Below are 21,059 nucleotides of genomic sequence, written 5' to 3'. Positions count from 1 at the left end.
CCAAGATCATGCCATTGCCCTCCAGCCTGGGTGACAGAGCGAGACTCCATCTCAAAAAAAAAAAAAAAAAAGGAAATGTCATTGTTGACGTGATATCCTTATACTCAGGAACTGTATTTCTAAAAAGCGATTTTTGAAACATTTGTAATAAAAAGATATTCACATTTAAATTTTTAAGAAAGTAAACTCTTCTCCATAAAAATGTCTTTTTCTTTCAAGTGATGTTGGGTTTGGCCTCTGTGATGAAAAGGGTATAGAATGTGATGTTTTACTGGAGCCAAATACACCATGGGGTCCCAAAACTGGGGAGCTCAATGCTGTGAGTAGTTTTTTTTCACTTATTCTTTATTTACATAAATAATTAATGACATTTAATCTTTGACAGGAACCTGATCAGTTTAAGTTGAAATTGAACTGACTACCTAATCATAAGAAGGTATTATGCCTAGTAATAGGACTCTAAGGGCAATAGGACACATTTCTTGCCCTCAAAGAATTAATAATGAATACATTTAAATTTAGGGAAAAAAACAACATGGGGCCAGCCACGGTGACTCACACCTGTAATCCCAGCACTTTGGGAGGTTGAGGCAGGAAGATGGCTTGAGCCCAGGAGTTTGAGACCAGCCTGGGCAATATAGTGAGACCTCATCTCTACAAAAAAGGTTCAAAACTTAGCCAAGTGTGGTGCCTTGTGCCTGTAGTCCAAGTTTTGCTGGGAGGCTGAGGTGGGAAGATTGCTTAAGCCCAGGAGGCAGAGGTTGCAGTGAGCCGAGATCACACTACTGCACTCCACCCTGGGTGACAGAGGGAGACTCTGTCTCAAAAAAAAAAAAAAGAAAAACCCAAAACATAACATGGTCTTTAAGGTTTTTATTATGGACAAATGATTTGAGGAATGAAGTTAACATGAATGGATATTTTGTTTCCTTCTGCTTCTGTAAACTTTTTTTGGCATAAAATTATCCTTTTATTGTAATTAGGAATATATTTAGATTCTTCAAAAGTTCCAGCCTAGAGTCTGGGTGACAGAGTGAGACCCTGTCTCAAAAAACAAACACACAAAAGTTTCAAAACTGAAATATTTTTAAAGTGACCAGAAAACTTGATTCCTTTGACTCCTTTTTATTCCTTTGCCTTTGTTACTAAGGACCAGGGAATATATTTGCCTATGAATGTTCTGTCTTTGTGTTGGTTAAGATAGCTTTTACTTGAGAAAGTGAAATATTCCCTGTGAAGTGCTTTATAAACTTCAGACAGCTATACAAATATTCAGTCATGCCGGGCATGGTGGTTCATGCTTGTAATCCCCGCACTTTGGGAGGCTGAGATCAGGAGTCCAAGACCAGTCTGGTCAAGATGGCGAAACCCTGTCTTTACTAAAAATACAAAATTTAGCTGGGCGCAGTGGCATGTGCCTGTAATCCCAGCTACTCGGGAGGCTAAAGCAGGAGAATCGCTTAAACCCAGAAGGCGGAGGTTGCAGTGAGTGGAGATCGTGTCACTGCACTCCAGCCTGGGTGACAGAGTGAGACTCTGTCTCAAAAAAAAAAAAAAAAAAATTCACACATTAACATTTATTTATTAATTATATGTCAAACAACAAACTAGATTTATTGAATGTCCATATGTAGTCTGCTTCCTTAATTTATATTAAAATATAAACACTAAAAAGTGATTGAAATAGTTCTAAAAATAACTAAAATTATTTTAGTAATTTTCTTGTACGTGATTTACTTGTCCTTTGGAAATAATACTGGGAAAGTGTCTTTCTTTTAGAAAACATCCATATCCTCCTCTAGCAGAGGATATTAAAGACTGTAACATATCACTTTCAGCCTGAGTTTTAAATTATGTTTCAGCCTGGAAGGGAACTATATTTGTAACTTTTTTCAACTCTTCTGCAGTATCTATATCAAAATAAGGAGCTGCAATCTAGGTAAATGCAGATTTATTAATCTCTTATTCCTGTCTTATAGTTCTTGTCGTTGAAAAACTGGACTCTACAACTGGTAAGTGAGCAATTACAGTTAGCATTCATGGATCTCTTTCTTCCTAAATTAAAGTTTAGTTTAATAGAATCTTATCAGTATCTTATTTTACAAATTTTAGTTAAATGTACATCTTCCTTTTCAGATTCTCCTATTTTGCACTTAAGTAAAAATGCCATTAAATTATTTAAGACAGACTCATATTCCATATCTGGCTGCATAATCCATAGATCTAGTTAAACGATTTTTTTAAGTCACTCTTATGTCATATTTAGGACATTGAACAAAGCAACAAACTTGTTAAGTTCCAGTTATTTGATTGTTTGAGTGATGGGTTGACTTTTTTTTTTTTTACCTGTTTGCCAGTACTATGCTGTCTGCCATCAATATTCACAAGAATGGAACAGGAATTTGGATTAGTGATAACAGACAGTAGGGCACAGAGATGCAGGAAAGTAATGCAGATATGGTTAAATAATCCAGGACCACATTCACCCAGAGAATGTGCATATGTGCTTGTTTATAAGACTACTTTAATATTGGTGGTTACTATATTGTAATTTAATCTTAATATCAAGGAATATACATTTACTTGAGTGATAGAGGTACAATTCAACAAATACTGAGTACTTATGTGCCTACTACTGTTCTAGGTTCTGTGAAGGAATTAAAAAATATATGAAGTAATGTAAGCCTGCTCCAAATATAAAAATTCTTATGTCTATTTCCTGGATATTGTGCTAGCCAGAGGTTATTTTATCAGCTCTTGATGACTGATTCATTCAAAAGAAATTTAGGTAAATATGTTTGAAAGAATTCAATAAAAAATCATAATATTACATTTATAATAGATTTTTTTTTAACTTAGAAACAACAGTCACTGTTTTCAGAAGAAGAAGAATATACCACTGGATCTGAGGTCACTGAAGATGAAGTTGGAGATGAAGAAGAAGTATCCAAGAAACAAAGTATTGGTTTATAAGTTAAAATCAAATCTCCCTGTTTATGAAGGGGTTACATTCTGAAGCCTTTAATGCAAGGGATGGGGAATTGGTTTTATATAGAGAGTAGGTTGCAACATAGAAAAAAAATTGAAAGGAGACACCATCAAGATTTCCTAACCCGGGCATGAACACAAAATACTCAAAGCTATAAAGAAAGGGCAGTACACTGAGAAAGAACTCTCCAGGTTTTCACTTCAGGTGCAACTAAATGTGTGACTCATTTCAGATGAAATGTGATCTGAGACGTGTACCTGAGATGATTTGGAGCGATACTCAAATAAACCATTAAATAACATTCATCAATGTATGATTTTTTTTTAGTGGAAAGCATGTTTTTTTTGTTTTTTTTTTTGTTTTTTTTTGAGGCAGAGTCTCACTCTGTCACAGTGGCGCAATCTTGGCTCACTGCAACCTCTACTTCCTGGGTTCAAGCAGTTCTCCTGCCTCAGTCTCCTGAGTAGCTCGGACTACTCAGCTAATTTTTCTGTATTTTTAATAGAGACGGGGTTTCACAATGTTGGTCAGGCTGGTCTTGAACTCCTGACCTCAGATGATCCACCTGCCTCGGCCTCCCAAAGTGCTGGGATTACAGGCGTGAGCCACTGTGCCCGGCCGAGAGCATGGCTATTGTACAACTATAAAATTAACTTGTGTCAAAATTTCTGAACTCATTAGTTCCGAGAAACAGCAAGGAAAATTGGTTCAAAGAGACTTTGAAGACTCAAGTATTTATAGGCAATTATGAATCTGTTTTGTCACAATAATTTACCTCTTTTAGGATTTCATATGAATAGAATCATGAGTAATCTTTTGTCTCTGGCTTCTTTCTCTTAGTATAAGGTTTTTGAGATTCATTCATATTGCTTATTCCTTTTTATTGCAGAGTGGTATTCCATTATACTACTTTTGAAAAAAGAATGTTGGTCTGTGTGCAGTGGCTCATCCCTGTAATCCCAGCACTTTGGGAAGCCGAGGCGGGCAGATCACCTGAGGTCAGGAGTTCGAGAGCAGCCTGGCCAACATGGTGAAACCCTGTCGCTTCTAAAAATACAAAAATTAGGCCGGGCACGATGGCTCATGCCTGTAATCTCAGCACTTTAGGAGGCCGAGGCAGGCGGATCACCTGAGGTCAGGAGTTCAAGAGCAGCCTGGCCAACATGGTGAAACCCGGTCTCTACAAAAATACAAAAATTAGCTGGGCATAATGACGGGTTCCTGTAATCCCAGCTACTTGGGAGGCTGAGGTGGGAGAACTGCTTGAACCCACAAGGCGGAGGTTGCAGTGAGCCAAGATTGTGCCATTGCACTCCAGCCTGGGCGACACAGCGAGACTCTGTCTCAAAAAAAAAAAATACAAAACTTAGCTGGGCATGGTGGCAGGTGCGTGTAATCACAGCTACTCAGGAGGCTGAGGCAGGAGAATCACTTGAACCCAGAAAGGGGAGGTTGCAGTGAGCCGAGACCATCCCATTGCACTCCAGCCTGGGCAATCAGAGTGAAACTCCATCTAAAAAAAAAAAAAAGAAGATTGTAAGTTAGATACAAAATTGATCGGTGTCATACAACTTAGTGAACCCGTAACTCTTAGGTTATCTTTTTAGAAATAATTTGCATTTTTATTAGACACAAAAACCTGAAAGTTAACATGTAATTTTCAGATGCCATCAGTAGATGGTAGTCAGACATGGAACATTCTCTTAGAGAATTAAATGATTCTTGAGTAGGCATGTTAAACAACCCTCCAATGACATTGAAAAAACATGCTGCAGCCAGGCGCAGTGGCTCACACCTGTAATCCCAGCACTTTGGGAGGCCGAGGCGGGCAGATCACGAGGTCAGAAGATCGAGACCATCCTGGCTAACACAGTGAAACCCCTTCTCTACTAAAAATACAAAAAATTAGCCGGGCGTGGTGGCGGGCACCTGTAGTCCCAGCTACTCGGGAGGCTGAGGCAGGAAAATGGTGTGAACCTGGGAGGCGGAGCTTGCAGTGAGCCGAGATTGTGCCACTGCACTCCAGCCTGTGCGACAGAGCGAGACTCCGTCTCAAAAAAAAGAAAAGAAAAAACATGCTGCCTTCCCTTTATCTTCTCTCCAAGTTTTACGTAATTTTTCTTAACATCTCGAATCCTCCAATGAAAAAGCTGGTTCTTTAGCAATTTTGTGTCCATTTTAATTAGTAAAGGAGAAAATTCTACAATATTTCTTTTCAACAGTTTGATTGAGGTATAAGTTATATGTTACAAAATTCACCCATTTTAAGAGTACATGTAGATGAGTTTTGGCACACAGATGTGTAACCACCACCAAAATAAAAATCTAGAACATCATTTCAAAAAGTTCCTTCGTCCCCCTTTGTACTCAGTTCCCTTTCTCCAGTTCTGCTCTCAGGCAACCATGAATCTGTTTTGTCAAAACAATTTACCTTTCTTAGGGTTTCATATGAATGGAATCATGAGTAGTTTTTTGCTCCTGGCTTCTTTCACTTAGTATGAGGTTTTTGAGATTCATCCATATTATTGCATGTGTCAGTAGTTTATTCCTTTTTATTGCAGAGTAGTATTCCATTGTATGGCTATACCATACTTTGTTTATCCATTCCCAATTTCATGGGCATATGGGTGCTTTCCTCTTGTTGGCTGTTGTGAATAATGCTGCTGTGAACATTTGCATACAAGTCTGTGTGGACATGTGTTTTCATTTTTCTTGAGTAGATACTTAGGAGTGAAATTACTAGATCATATGGTAAGTGTATGTTTCACTTTATAAGAAACTGCCAAATTGTTTTGCAAAGTGGCCGTTTTGCATCTCTACAAGCAGTGGAGCAGTCCCACCACTGTGCATTCCCACCAGTAGTGTATGAGAGTTCCAGTTGCTGCACATTCACATCAATACTTGGTATTATTGGTCTTTTTAATTTTAGCCATTCTAGTGGGTGGATAGTGTTAAGCAACTTTTCATGTTTTTACTGACCATTTATATATCTTTTTTATGAAGTGTTTGTTTAAATCTTTGGCCCATTTTTATTGGCTCATTTGCCTTATTATTGAATTGTAAGATTTCTTCTAAGTCTTTTTTGTCAGTCATATGTTTCTCAATATTTCCCCTAGTCTATGCCTTGCCTTTTAATTTTCTTTTTTTTTTTTCTTTTTTTTTGAGATAGAGTCTAGTTCTGTCATCCAGGCTGGAGTGTAGAGGTGCGATCTCTCACTGCAACCTCTGCCTCCTGGGTTCCAGCGATTCTTCTGCCTCAGCCTCCCGAGTAGCTGGGATTACAGGTGTGCACCACCACACTGGGCTACTTTTTGTATTTTTAGTAGAGATGGGGTTTTGCCATGTTGGCCGAGCTGGTCTCGAACTCCTGACCTCAGGTGATCCGCCTGCCTCGGCCTCCCAACTGCTGGGATTACAGGCATGAGCCACCTCACCAGGCCTAATTTTCTTAATGATGTATTTTGAAGAGCTAAAGTTTTAAATTTTGTGAATTCTAATTTTTTAGTTTTTCCTTTTTATGTTCCATTATTTAATAGCTAAGAAGTATTTGCCTACCTCAAAGTCACAAAGATTTTCTGCTGTGTTTTCTTCTAGAAGTTGTATGATTTTAGCTTTTTATTTAAGATTATGATCCCATTCAGGTTAATTTTTGTTTATTGTATGAGTTAAGGGTCAAGCTTCCTTTTTTTCCATAGGCATAGCCGGTTGTTCCAGCACCGTTTATTGAAAAGACTATTCTTTTCTAACATATTGGATTACCTTGGCATGTTAAAAATCGGTTGACCATTTATATGTGGCCCCATTTCCAAACTGTGTTTTCTTCCATTGATTCTTATGTCTTTCTTTACATCAGCATATCAATACCACACTGTTAATTTTTGTAGATTTTAGTGAGTCTTGAAACCTGGTGGTGTAAGTCCTCCAAAATTATTCTTTAATTTTAAATTATTTTGGCCTTTCAAGGTACTTTGCATTTTCTACAAATTTTAGAGTCTGTGTGGATATTTCTACAAATATCTTTTTGGGATTTTTGTTGGGATTGTGTTGAACCCATATACCAATTTGGGGTGAATTCCTTTTTTTTCCAATGGCAGTTCTTCCCATCCATGAACATGGAATATCTCTCCATTTATATAGGACTTCTTTAATGTCTCTCAACAGTGTTTTGTAGTTTCAGTGTACAGGTGTTGAACATCTTTTGTTAAATTTATTCCTCTGTGTTTTTATGCTATTATAAATGGAGTTGTTTTTCTGGTTGCTCATTGATGGTAATACTAATGATGGTCAAAATACAATTGATGTTTGTATATTGACTTTGTGTCCTATGACCTTGCTAAATTCAGTTATTTGCTCTTCATTTATTAGATTTCATTCCAATCTGTATACCTTTTATTTATATGTCTTGCCTTTTGTGCTGGTTAGGACCTGATATTGAATAGAAGTGGTGAAAACAGACAGACATCCTTACCTTGTCTGATGGGGAAAACATCCAGTCTTTAACCGTTAAGTATGTAATGTCAGTTGTCAGCTTCCCATAAATGTCCTTTCTCAGTTGAGAAAGTTCCTTTCTGTTTCTATTTTGCTGAGTTTTTATAGCGAATAGGTGTTGCATTTTATCACATGCTTTTTCTCCATCTATTGAGAAGATCATATAGATGTTCTCCTTTATTGTATCAATTAGGTACATTGATTGATTTTTCACGTTATACCAGTATTCTGGTGTAAACTCCACTTGGTCATTTGTTACTCTTTTTATATATCACTGCAGGAGTCTGATCCGCAGATCCTGACCCAACGACGGATGAATAACTTACGCTGACACAGATATTATGCTTGTCTGTCTGGCTGAGAGTCTGGGCCGCTTACAGACTCCTAGGAGAGTGCTGTAAAGAGTTGCAGCCGCGACCCAGACTTGCTGGCCTTCCCAGCATTTATTCAGCACACATTAAACGACAAAAGTCTCAAGTAAATGCCACTAGAATGTAATTACCGTTGCCGACCCACTTAGTAGAGAGCAATCATGCACCCACAGATTGTCAACGGTTAGTCTTAGAACCACATGAGTAAACAAGCTATTTAGATAGACTGCTCTACATTCCTATGTTAATTACCCTTGCTATAGCTCAAAGAGGATTAGGCTGCCTTCAGCCATAACTCTATCCTGAGGCTTCTGCAAAAACCTTCTGGCCTTCTAAGAAAGTTTATTTTACAGTTTTTCCCACCATCCTGACTGAACTCCTACATCTCACTGCATTGGACTTGCATATATATATGTGTGTATCTATGTATATATACATGCATGTGTATATACACATACATATATTTTTGAGACAGGGGCTCTCTGTTGCCCAGGCTTCAATGCCGTGTCGTGATCACAGCTCACTGCAGCCTCGACCTCCCAAGGCTCAAGCAGTTCTCCCACCCAAGCCTCCTGAGTAGCTGGGACCACAGGTGTGCACCACCATGCCCAGCTAATCTTTAAGATTTTTTGTAGAGACAAGGTCTCCTTATATTGCCCAGGATGTTCTTGAACTCCTAGCCACAAGCAATCCTCCTACCTCGGCCTCCCAAAGTGGTAGGATTACAGGTGTGAGCCACCATGCCTGGGCTTACTTGCTAATATTTTGTTAAGGATTTTTTGTTTCTGTTCATGAGAGATATTTGTAGTTTTCTTGTTATGTATTTTTCAAGTTTTGATATCAGAGTCATGATGACATTAGAAAATGAGTGACATCACCCCCTTTTCTGAAAGAGTTTGTGTAGGATTTGTATTGTTTCTCCCTTAAAAGAATAATAAAATTCAGTGAAGCCATATGGGCCTGGAGCTTTTGTTATAGGAAGGCTTTAAATTATGAATTCACTTTCATTAGTTAATAGGTGCTATTCAAGTTTTCTATTGCCTCTTCAATTTGTTTTGATAATTTCCGTCTTTCAAGGAATTTTATCCAGTTTGTCAGATTTATTGGCATAAAGTCACTCATCGTATTTTTTTTTTTTTTTTTTTTTTTTTTGAGACAGAGTCTCGCTCTATCACCAGGCTGAAATGGCACAATCTCGGCTCACTGCAACCTCTACCTCCTGGGTTCAAGTGATTCTTGTGCCTCAGTCTCCCGAGTAGCTGGGATTACAGGCATGCACCACCATACTTGGCTAATTTTTGTACTTTTAGTATAAATGTAAATGTGCCTAATTATAAAGCCCTAAAATATACAAAGCAAAAACAGACAAATCTGTAAGGAAAAATACACAGATTACCACTTATAGCTAGAGATTTCAATACTTCTTTCTTACAGCTACTTGGGAGGCCGAGGCACGAGAATCGCTTAAACCCTTGAAGCAGAGATTGCAGTGAGCCGAGATCATGCCACTGCACTCCAGCATGGGTGACAGAACAAGACTCTGTCTCAAAAAAAAAAAGAAAAAGAAAATGAACCCCTGTAAAGCAATTTCAGCTTATGAACCCCTGTAAAGCAATTTCAGCTTTGCTTCATGGTATATTTGCTTTTTATCCAGAGGTTAATTTGTTAGTTTTCTTAAAACAATGTTTTTCTTAATGGTCTTATTGTTTAGAAGTAACAAGTGGACTGGAAAAGTATATGGGGCCTAAGTTTATAACATTGTCTTCTCATTATCAGGGAAAAAGGAGAAGCCAAAGAAGTTCACTAGACAACCAAAAAAGCAGGTATCTTCACCCTGTGCCCAGAGGAAAGAAAAGGCATTGGAGAAGGTAACTCTGAATTATCTGTTGTTAAAGTTCATATGGAAAAATAAGCACGTGAGTATAGCCAGAAAAAAATAAAAAGAGTAATGAAGACACATGGAATGCTAGCAATGTAAAAATGAAGTTTTTTATAGACTGAGATTAAAGATCTCTAAGATATATTGACAAATGAGAAAAGGAAGGTGCAGAAACGTATAGTGGTATAGTATGCTACCATTTGTGTAAAGTAGATGGGGGAAATATATAAATAACTTCCTTGTATATGCATAAAATGTTTCTGGAAGGCTACATAAGAACTCGATAAAATTGGTTGCCTCTCAGGAAGGGAACTGAACGTGTAAGGGACAGAAGTGAGAGTCTTTTCATTATATGTGCCATTATACCTTTTGAATTTTAAACCAATATTATTTATTCAAAAATTTAAAAATAGTCTTTTAAATTAAAAATAAATTATATTTTATGATATTTAAAAATAATTCTTATTTCTCCATGCCTTTGAAGGAAGGGGTAAAAAAGCCAGGTAGGAATAAGAGAATAGTAATAACCACCATTGGCTAAAAGAAAAACTGTGAATTTCAAAAATGTGTGATAGGTTGAGTCTGGGTTAAGATCCACAGAATTACATTGGACACATTGTACGTTCATCTTTGTGTTAAGTAGCACAGGCATATGAGTGGGTTAATTCTAAAAAAAAATTGTATCAGCTGGCTGGGCATGATCACTCATGCCTGTAATCCTAGCACTTTGGGAGGTCAAAGTGGGTGGGTTGCTTGAGCCCAAGAGTTTGAGACCAGCCTGGGCAACATGGCAAAACCCCATTTCTACTAAAAAAAAAATACAAAAATTAGCCAGGCATGGTGGCACACACCTGTAGTCCCAGCTACTCAGGAAGCTGAGGTGCGAGGATCACTTGAGACCAGAAAGTCGAGGCTGCAGTGAGCTATAATCATGCCACTGCACTCCAGCCTGGGCAACAGAGTGAGGCCCTGTCTTCAAAAAAAAAAAAAAAAATTGCATAAGCTGGGATTCCAAGGTTAACAAATGAAGCTGGATTCAAATTCTAGGTCTGTATCTCTTTGGAGAAGTTTCTTAACTTATCTGAACCTGTTTTATTATGAAGATATTAACAGTGCCTGTCTCATGTGGTTGGTGCAAGGTTTAAATGAAATAGCACTTGTAATGCTCTTGGTACAGTGTCTTCACACTCAGTAAGAGTGAACTCTTTTTATTACTAACTATAGCACTAATCAGTAAACATGTTCTAATTGGGCCTTAATGTTGTCTACTTTTTTTTAGTCAGCTTCTAGAGATGTGTCTCCTTTCGTGTGAGTATTGCTCCTTAATCCAATCGGATATCCACTCTTAAAGAAGCATCAATGCTGATTTTTGTTCAATTTTTTCAATAGTGTGAGTATGCAGAAGAATAAGTGGGATGCCACAAGATCCTTAAGATTCAACCAGGATGCACAAAGAGAAGACGGTAAATTTTATTATTTGGGTAATGTACAAATTGGATGTAAATAGCAATGATTGGTGTGTGTTTCATTTTATACAGTATGCTGAATAGCTCTAGAGTTTCTAGCTAAAGTAAGGCCCCAAATTTGCATATTCCCTTAGGCAACAACCAGAGTTTCATTACTAGACAACCCCACTGAATAATGTATTATTTTATGCATCTGTGGTTTTGAGATCATTCACATTGACCTTTGCCCATTATTTTCACCATAAAGATGACTGAATATGTTTTAGGCTGTTTTATGGTAATCTAAAAAGCAGCACAATTATCCACAGATGAGTCATCTGCCACTTGCTAACTTAAATTCTTCACAGATATATAGATGTATGTGTCTGTAAAATAGTATCAAAGGATATTTTCATAAACCCTAGGTGATTACAGTCTTTTTGAGAAATAAAAAGTTATATATCATCCTTATGAAAAGTAAAGTTTACTGTTTTTTTCCCTTCAGATCAACGGCGAATGACTGAAATTACAGGGCACCTAATAAAAATGAGATTGGGGGATCTGGACCGAGTCAAGTCAAAGGAAGCAAAAGAAGTAAGAATTGTGTACTAGTGTATTGTACTTGTGTAAAATATGCCTTCCTACTTTTATTTTCAGCTTAGGATTATAAAGATGTCTAAGGCAGAATTTTAAAAGAGTAATTTATGTGTTTGTTTGTTTGTTTGTTTGTTTTTTTCTTTGAGATGGAGTTTCGCTCTTGTTGCCCAGGCTGGAATGCAGTGGTGCAATCTCGGCTCACTGCAACCTTCGCCTCATGGGTTCAAGCAATTCTCCTCCCTCAGCCTCCCAAATAGCTGGGTTACAGGCATGCACCACCATGCGCAGCTGATTTTTTTGTATTTAGTAGAGATGGGGTTTCACCATGTTGGTCAGGCTGGTCTCGAACTCCTGACCTCAGGTGATCCACCCACTTTGGCCTCCCAAAGTGCTGGGATTACAGGCGTGAGCCACCACACCTGGCCAAATATATGTGGGGGTTTTTTGTTGGTTTTTTTTTTTTTTTTTTGAGATGGAGTCTCACTCACTGAGACTTGCAGTGGTGCCATCTCGGCTCACTGCAACCTCCACCTCCCAGGTTCAAGTGATTCTCCTGCCTCAGCCTCCCAAGTAGCTGGGACTACAGGCGTGCACCACCATGCCCGGCTAATTTTTTCATTTTTAGTAGAGACGGGGTTTCACCATGTTGGCCAGGCTGGTCTTGAGCTTTTGACCTCGTGATCTGCCCGCCTCAGCCTCCTAAAGTACTGGGATTATAGGCGTGAGCCACAATGCCTGGCCACATTTATGTATTTTTTTATATTCTGTATCAGTTAGCCTGTTTATTCACGTAAAAGTTTTCCACCATGTCTTATTATCCATGGTCCATAGGTCATCTATAACACATATAATAAAGTACATCATTGCTGAAAATGTGTCATCACACCAAGAGTAGGTTAACTGTGCGTTGTTGACCAAATGCTAACTATCCAGCGGGCGACTGTCTGAAAGTACCAGTTTTCATCAACTCTGCATGTAGTGCTTAGATGTCATCTCTAAAATAAGATGTCATCTTGCTGAAAATGGTGACAAGAAACACCTATATTCTTGCTAGAATTACATTTTAGTCATGACATTATGTATTATCATTAGTATTGGTATTATGTAAGTACCATACTCTTGCCCTAATTCTTTTATTTAAAAATTTACGGCCGGGCGCGGTGGCTCACGCCTGTAATCCCAGCACTTTGGGAGGCCGAGGCGGGCGGATCACGAGGTCAGGAGATCGAGACCATCCTGGCTAACACGGTGAAACCCCGTCTCTACTAAAAATACAAAAAATTAGCCGGGCGTGGTAGCGGGCGCCTGTAGTCCCAGCTACTCGGGAGGCTGAGGCAGGAGAATGGCGTGAACCCGGGAGGCGGAGCTTGCAGTGAGCCGAGATCGCGCCACTGCACTCCAGCCTGGGCGACAGAGCGAGACTCCGTCTCAAAAAAAAAAAAAAGAAAAAAAAATTTACTTCCTTATAAAACTTCTAAAAGGAAACATAGGAGAAAATATTTGTGACCTTAGGAAAATATTTCTTAGCCTACAACACCAAAAGCATGATCCATAAATGAAAAATTGGACTTCATCAGCATTTAAAATTTCTACTTTTCAAAAGACACTATTTAGACAATGAAAAGACAAGCCATAAACTATGAGAAAATATGTGTAAAACACCTGATAAGGAATGTGTATCCAGAATCTATAAAGAACTCTCAAAACTCAATAATAAAATTTAAAAACCTAATAAAAATAAATGGGCAAAAGAGTAAACAGACACCATGAAAAAAAGGATTTCCATGCCAGATAAGCATATATCATTAGATGTGCTAAGATACAACATCATTAGTCCTTAGGGAAATGTAAATTAAAACCTAAATGAGGCCGGATACAGTGGCTCACACCTGTAATCCCAGCACGTTGGGAGGCCAAGGTGGAAGGATCACTTGAACCCAGGAGTTTGAGACCAGCCTGGGCAACATGATGAAACCCTATCTCTACAAAAAAAGTAACAAAAATTAGCCGGGTATGGTGGTGGATGCCTGTAGTCCCAGCTACTTGCGAGACTGAAGTAGGAGGATCGCTTGAGCCTGGGAGGCAGAAGTTGCAATGAGCCAAGAGCACGCCACTACACTCCTGCCTGGGCAACAGAACGAGACCCTGTCTCCAAAGGGAAAAACCCATACCAAGTGCTGATGAGGATGTGGAGCAACTGGAACTCTCATATATAGCTAGTAGAAATGCAAAAAGGAATGGTCACTTTGGAAAATAGTTTGGCAATTTCTTATAGACATTCCCTCACCATACAGATCAATTCACACATTTTTATAATAGCTTTATTCATAATTGCTAAAAACTAGAAATACTATAAATGATGTCCTTTACCTGGTAAATGGGAAAACAAACTGCATATAAAAAGAACATTGGACCGGGTGCAGTGGCTCACACCTGTAATCCCAGCACTTTGGGAGGCCAAGGCGGGCGGATCACAAAGTCAAGAGATCAAGACCATCTGGCCAACATGGTGAAACCCCGTCTCCACTAAAAATACAAAAATTAGCTGGGCGTGGTGGTGCAGGCCTGTAATCCCATCTACTCAGGAGGCTGAGGCAGGAGAATCACTTGAACCCGGAAGGTTGAGGTTGCAGTAAGCCAAGATCGTGCCACTGCACTCTAGCCTGGGCAACACAGAGCGAGACTCCATCTCAAAAAGAACATTGAGCCCAGGAATTCAAGACCAGCCTGGGCAACATAGGGAGATTCTGTTTCTACAAAAAATAAGAAATTAATTGGGCATGGTGGTGCACACCTGTGAGGTCTCAGCTCCTCTGGAGGCTGAGGTAGGAGGATCACCCAGGAGGTCAGGGCTGCAGTAAGCCTTGATCGCACCACTGCACTCCAGCCTGGCTGACAGAGTGAGATGCTGTCTCCAAAAAAAAGGAACAAACTTCTGATGTATGCATCAATATGGATGAATCTCCTATATGTGAAAGAAGCTAGATTCAATTGGCTACATGTTATATGATTCTACTTATATAATGTTCTGGAAAATGCAAAACTATGGGGATAGAAAACAGACAAATAGTTGCCAGAAATTGGTAGTGGTAAGTAGATCGACTTGACAGGGGAACAAGGGAATTTTCTTGGGGGCGATAGGACTATTTTCTGTGTCTTCATTGTGACAGTAGTTATAAAACTGTTTGCATTTGTCAAAACCCACACCTGTACACTAAAATGGTACATTTTTCTTTATGTAAATTAAACCTCAAAAAGACTGGATTTAAAAAATCAAAATAAAATTACTTCTAAATTAAAAAGTAATCCCATTTTAATAAAGCAGAGCTTCTATTGATTCTGTGAAGATAACAGTATTGCTTCTTTATTCTGCAGTTTGCAGGAGGTATTTATTCCAGGCTGGAAGCACAAATCAAGGCCTCAGTGCCAGTTAGTGCACGCCAAAGCAGCTCAGAGAAAAACACAAGGTAAATCAGCATAAACTAAACCAGAGTGTCAGTGGCTTTGAAGTGAATTTTTTTTTTAAGATAAATCATATGAACACTAGAAACATATCATTTGAGTTTGGTTTTATGTTTTGTTTCAATGATTATATTATCAAGGCACTAATTAGAAACAGATTTTAACTTAAAAGATAAAATCTAATGAAAATATAGCTTTGTGGATTTTTTAAAGTTTTCTGCTTGTTGGACTAGCTTCATTCTGAGCCAACTCCTGATAAAAATGTAAGCTATAGTGCTACTGGAAGTAGCAGAATTTTTGTACTGTTTGTAGATCACATATTAATACTTTATATAAATCACTGTAATCTTTACCACTCCTTGCTTTATATTTTATTTCTCTTAATAAAATCTAACTGGTGGGTCTTATGTCATTTTACATCACAAATTTTCTGTTAGAGATTAACAGTTACTGAGATTTGAACATTAATATTACAGATTCTAATTCCTTATTTATAATTCTGAAATCCAGAAAGTTCAAAAAGCTGAAAGTGTTTTCATACATTTGTAGCAATTCAAACTTGCACTGAGCTGCTGTGATACCATTTATATTTTTTATTCATCCCACTTATATTTGATTATGGGGCACTGCTCCAGATCCATTATATACAATGTACATAACGTATTATCTCTGAGAAGTAACAAATCTCAATTCCAAAAATACATCTCCTGTTAAGAGTTTTAGAAAATGGATTACGGAGCTGCAAGAAGATTTATTAAACCTTGATGTTGCCAAGCCAACATAATCTAAAGGAACACCAACTTCCTATTGTTTTAGAAGCAATTCTGACCTCCTTTTCTGTTTAAAAAATCTAGGTCTAAAAGTCGTTTTGGTCAAGGGCGTCCTGCATAAAGTACCTTAAAATATAAGTAAAAAGAGAGAAGGCACTCTTCTGGACATCTGAAATTGCTCACTTCTTGAAGATCTTCAGAACAATGACTTCCAACTGTTTTATGTTATTATTATTTTAATCCACATAAATCATAATTCTAAAAGAAATACATAGTTAGGTTTTATGAAAATTAATTGTAAATATGAAACTTTTAAAATCTGATTTTCTTCTAATATGATTCTAGGCTATGTAGAAAGCAATTATTTACAAATTTGCATAGTTGAGACTCCCAGTGTTTTCCTTTATTTATTTGAAAAAGAAGAGGCCTAAACTGTCAGGTAGCCAAGTTTTTTTAAGACCTTAAAAGTTAGGGGAACACAACTGGTAGTGTTACCATGCATGGCACTGATTGTAGTATGTCTTTGGAGCTGTAAATCTTGAGATAGCACTGAGAACTGCAGGTTGTGTGACAAAATTCCCAATGATGCTAATTTTAAGTCTGCATGAATATTAAGGAGTGACAGGTCTCAAGTTTCAGGGTAAGATATTTCAGTACTGTGTTGGGCAGAAGGGTTAATTTTTTTCAGCATTATATCATGGAAGGTACAATGTTAATCCAACTTTTTTTTCTTTCAGTTTTTAATGCTTATCTATTGATCATCTGAGCTGGAATTACTGATTATTACTCTGTCCTCTGTGAAACTAGTGGCATTCTGAATTTGGTAAAATAACCATTGATAGTTTTAGGATAGTAAATCGTTTCTGTTATATGAGACACCCACTGTACAGTTCTCAGGGCTCTAAAACCCAACCATATTTCTATAACAATTCAAATAACTCCTTAAAACAGTTATACTTGCTAGTTTGGTCTAAAATTTTCCAAATACATTAGATAGGTGAAAATTTGCATATATTCAAGAAAAATCAAAATAAAATTCTATTTTATAAATCATGTTTAAATTTTTCTAACCAGGCAGAAAGAGTGCTCAGGGAAAATTTGTTCCAAACTATAACCATATAATAAATTATGTGTTTGTAAATTATATGTAGGTCTCTGAAAAACTTTAAGATGCACTGTTTCTATTTTTTTAAGTCTTAATTTGCCTTATAACTGACATTTCTTCAAATTATTCAGAGAACAGACTTTAATAATGTGTGACAAAAGAGCAATTTCCATTGAAATATTGAAGTGTTACACTCAGTTTACACGTACAGAAATCATTCTTTTTAGTGAGTCTTTTAGTTGATAAATGAAGCTAGATGTTATTTGATAACTGGCTTTGCCAAGGTTTTTGAACTGCTGTTTAGAAATTTTGTTCCCATTTATATTTGTTTCAATTGTTTGATACTGTGGAAATAGACTTTTATTTTCGAAAGAAAATGTCTTATAGTACATATTATATGTAAGTACTCTGTTAAATACCAGAGTTTTTTTTGTAGTTTACTGTGTTTTCTGATTAAAGGATTTGGATTTGTACATGTAAACAGTGCTGTAATGGTCACGACTAGATAAGGAAAAAATATATATGCTCTTTTGATTTTTAACTGATGGTAAAAAGGCAAACTGCTTCTCCCCTGGGAGGACTGTACCACTGAATTGATTTTTACAAACCAGAGTTTATCAGAATTTGATTCTCTTCAGAATGCTTTTGGCCAGGTGTAGTGGCTCACGCCAGTAATCCCAGCACTTTGGGAGGCCGAGGCGGGCAGATCACCTGAGGTCAGGAGTTTGAGACCAGCCTGGCCAACGTGGTGAAACCCTATCTCTACTAAAAATACAAAAAGATTAGCCAGGCATGGTGGCACCCACTTGTAGTCCCAGCTACTCGGGAGGCTGAGGCACAAGAATTGTTTGAACCCGGGTGGCAGAGGTTGCAGTGAGCTGAGATCATGCCACTGCACTCCTAGCCTGGGTGACAGAGCGAGACTCCATCTCAATTTAAAACAAAAAAAGAATGTGTTTTTAATTTTGTTAATGTTTGTCTGTTATACATAGCACTGGTACTGCAAACATTTTACTTAAACTCTTAATAGCATTTCTTTTGCCAGATACTTTAATATTTCACCTTACATTAATCCTGGATTCACATTTCTTTAATTGAAATAAATGTTAATGACAAAAGTTGTTTGGAAAGTCTCTTTATCTGAATTATTCCATCTTCTCAGAAAAAAAAGTCTGGAGTAGCTCTAGATTCCACAGGTTTTCATGGAAAATTATCTCTGCTACAAGGTGAAATTTTTGAGTTTTAAGATTATTTTAGGCCAGGCACAGTGGCTTACGTCTGCAATCCCAGCACTTTTGGAGGCCAAGGCAGGAGGATTGCTTGAGCCCAGGAGTTCAAGATCAGCCTGGGCAACATAGTGAGACCTCGTCTCTATAAAAATAAAAATTAAAAAAATTAACCTGGCATGGTGGCACACACCTGTGGTCCCAACTATTAGGGAGGCTGAGGTGGAAGAATTGCTTGAGCCTGAGAGTGCAAGGCTTCAGTGAGCCGTGATTGTGCCACTGCACTCCAGCCTGTGCAGCAGAACAAGACCCTGTCAAAAAAAAAAAAAAAAAGATTATTTTAAATGAGGTTATGCTGGTAAAGATTTACTAAACATTTAAGGGTTAAAATATTTCAGAAAAGATGATCTGATAACAATGCCGATTGTACACAATTGCATTTATTTGTTACTTTCCTTCTTCACAATACTCAGCCAGGTACTGTGAGATGTGCTTATTGCTTTGGAAGCTGAGGCTGAAGCTCTGTCAAGCTTGTCTACTAAAGGCACGTTATAATATAAAAACAAACCAAAAAAAATGTATTTTGTCTTTAGTTCCTGGAATTAATTCTGCAGCCAACCTTCAGCTATTCACTGAGCAACTATGTCACACCTCTCAGGACTGGGATAGCTAGCCAGTTTAATTCTAATAGGCTAACTCTCTTTCTCCTATTTAAAGCTGATCTATTGGGGAAGACGGTACAAGAATAATATTATTCCACCCTTATAAGATTTTGGGGCAATTAAATAAGTTAATAGATCTAAAACAACTAGCACAGTACTTTCTGGCCTATAGTAAGCCCTCCATAAATGTTTGCTATTATTGTTGCATTGTTATGTTAACATGTGGAAGGTAGCCTAAATTCTTTGAGAGTTTCATATCCCTTTTCCTGTAACTTGAGTTAAGACTGTGTATGTGTGTGCGTATATGTATTTAGTGCAAGAAAGGAGGCACCTAATACTTTTCGTGGTTTCTATGGCATCATTTGAAACTTACAAGCAAATCATATCAAATGTCTTATTTAGGCAAAGTAAGTGGCATTTGTAGAAAGAGCTAGGTAAAGAATACTGTTTCCTGATACGTGGTAGGGAACTATGTGGTAGGGAGCTCTGCTGTTTTCAAAGAGGCTTCAACTGAAGGACAGTAAGTGAAGGCCATAGCAAAGTCTAACAGCAGCTCTCTTTCTAAGATGTATCTTTCCTTGAGAAAATATAGCCAGTTTGCTTCTTACTATTTGTTCATGAACACAGCCAATTCTTACCAAACTGAAGGTGATGGTCCTAGTAGTTGCTATTTGTTGAATGCTTTGGTTATGCTAAAGATCATGTTCCTGATACATTCCTTATCTCCTTTAGCCTCACAACGCCCGCCCCCGCCGCCAAATTGGGCATTATCCTCATTTTACAGGTGGAAGAGAACATTCAGCGAGGCATAGTAAACTACATACTGGGGTTGGAATCTGTGTCTATCAATACATTCCAACACCTTCTTGAAATAGTTTTCCCTTGGGTTGCCTGAAAATTTTCTCTTAGAGGCCTCCTGCCTCACTGGCAGCTTCTTCAGACTGAAAGCAGGCAACTCGAGTGCACTTTCGGTAGTTTCAGGCTTGTTTACTCAACTGCTTAACATTTGTACTTGGAGTACCAGTAGGTATCTCCAACTTAATTAACATAATCAAAACAGAACTTGTGATATCCCTTCCCATTCCTGCCCCCAAACTCCCTGCTTATTCAAACCCATTCTTTTCCAATTCAGTAAATGGCATTATTGCCTACCAAAGTGCACAAGGCAAATATCTAGAAAGTATTCCTTATTCTTCTCTTTTCTTCACATCTGACATTCAATTTGTCAGCAAGTCCCATACGTACTCCACATCCATTTGCTTCTATCTCCACTATCACCACCCCCAGTTATTAACATCTTTTGCATGAAGTACTACAAATGCCTCATAAGTAATTCCCCAGCTTCCATTTCAACTTCTGTATAACTTGTGCTCAAAGCGACGTTCGTGATTTTTCGATGTGGCTCAGATCACATCACTCCCCTGCTTAACACTAATAGCATCCCATCAAACCTAGAATAAAATCCAACCTTCAGGCCGGACGCGGTGGCTCACGCCTGTAATCCCAGCACTTTGGGAGGCCAAGGTGGCCAGATCACGAGGTCAGGAGTTTGAGACCAGCCTGACAAACATGGCAAAACCCCATCTCTATTAAAAAATAGAAAAATTAGCTGGACGTGGTGGCGGGTGCTTGCAATCCCAGCTACTTGGGAGGCTGCAGCAGGAGAATCACTTGAACCCAGAAGGTGGAGGTTGCTGTGACCTAAGATCGTGCCACTGTCTCAAAAAAAAAAAAAAAAAAAAAAAAAAAAATTCCAACCTACACTAGTCCTACATGGCCTACCCCCTGGCTGCCTCTCAGACTTCATTTTCCATCTTATTTACTACGTTGGAATGTAGTAAGTCATTCCCACTTTTCTGTTCCTTGACATTAGCCATTCCCGCTGTCTAGAAGGCTGTTATAATTCAGGTTTTAATTTAGATCTTACTTCCTCACAGGAGGTATTTCCTATGTGCTTAGTATAAAATATTCATCCAAGTCACTCTCATCACATCCTCATAGTTTATTTCTGTGCATAACTGACATTATTACTCTGATACTTTCTTTCCTTTATTTGTTGGTTTGC

At 38.0% G+C, this 21,059-nt stretch overlaps 1 protein-coding gene across 14 annotated transcripts in view; it reads left to right on the top strand.

Annotated features, from left to right (window-relative positions):
- The window catches only part of SANBR (SANT and BTB domain regulator of CSR), a 72,613-nt gene that overhangs the window by 40,078 nt on the left and 11,476 nt on the right, over positions 1-21,059 (top strand). For 3 of the 14 annotated variants that reach the window (XM_001160471.6, XM_024354367.3, XM_024354364.3), the window contains 9 exons: positions 220-319; positions 1,980-2,012; positions 2,860-2,959; positions 9,625-9,716; positions 11,007-11,035; positions 11,117-11,190; positions 11,678-11,766; positions 15,145-15,236; positions 16,086-18,224. In XM_001160471.6, the coding sequence (XP_001160471.4) occupies positions 220-319; positions 1,980-2,012; positions 2,860-2,959; positions 9,625-9,716; positions 11,007-11,035; positions 11,117-11,190; positions 11,678-11,766; positions 15,145-15,236; positions 16,086-16,122 (646 nt within the window). In that variant the 3' untranslated portion in view covers positions 16,123-18,224. Of the gene's footprint in view, positions 1-219; positions 320-1,979; positions 2,013-2,859; positions 2,960-7,411; positions 7,497-9,624; positions 9,717-11,006; positions 11,036-11,116; positions 11,191-11,677; positions 11,767-15,144; positions 15,237-16,085; positions 18,225-21,059 lie in introns of those variants that run through there. The other 11 variants (XM_024354366.3, XM_003309028.7, XR_010149513.1 and 8 more) reach the window with 9 other exon arrangements.

Source organism: Pan troglodytes, chromosome 12 (genome assembly GCF_028858775.2).
Source record: "Pan troglodytes isolate AG18354 chromosome 12, NHGRI_mPanTro3-v2.0_pri, whole genome shotgun sequence".
NCBI classification, from domain to species: Eukaryota; Metazoa; Chordata; class Mammalia; order Primates; family Hominidae; genus Pan; species Pan troglodytes.
This window is presented reverse-complemented; position numbering and strand designations above follow the sequence as displayed.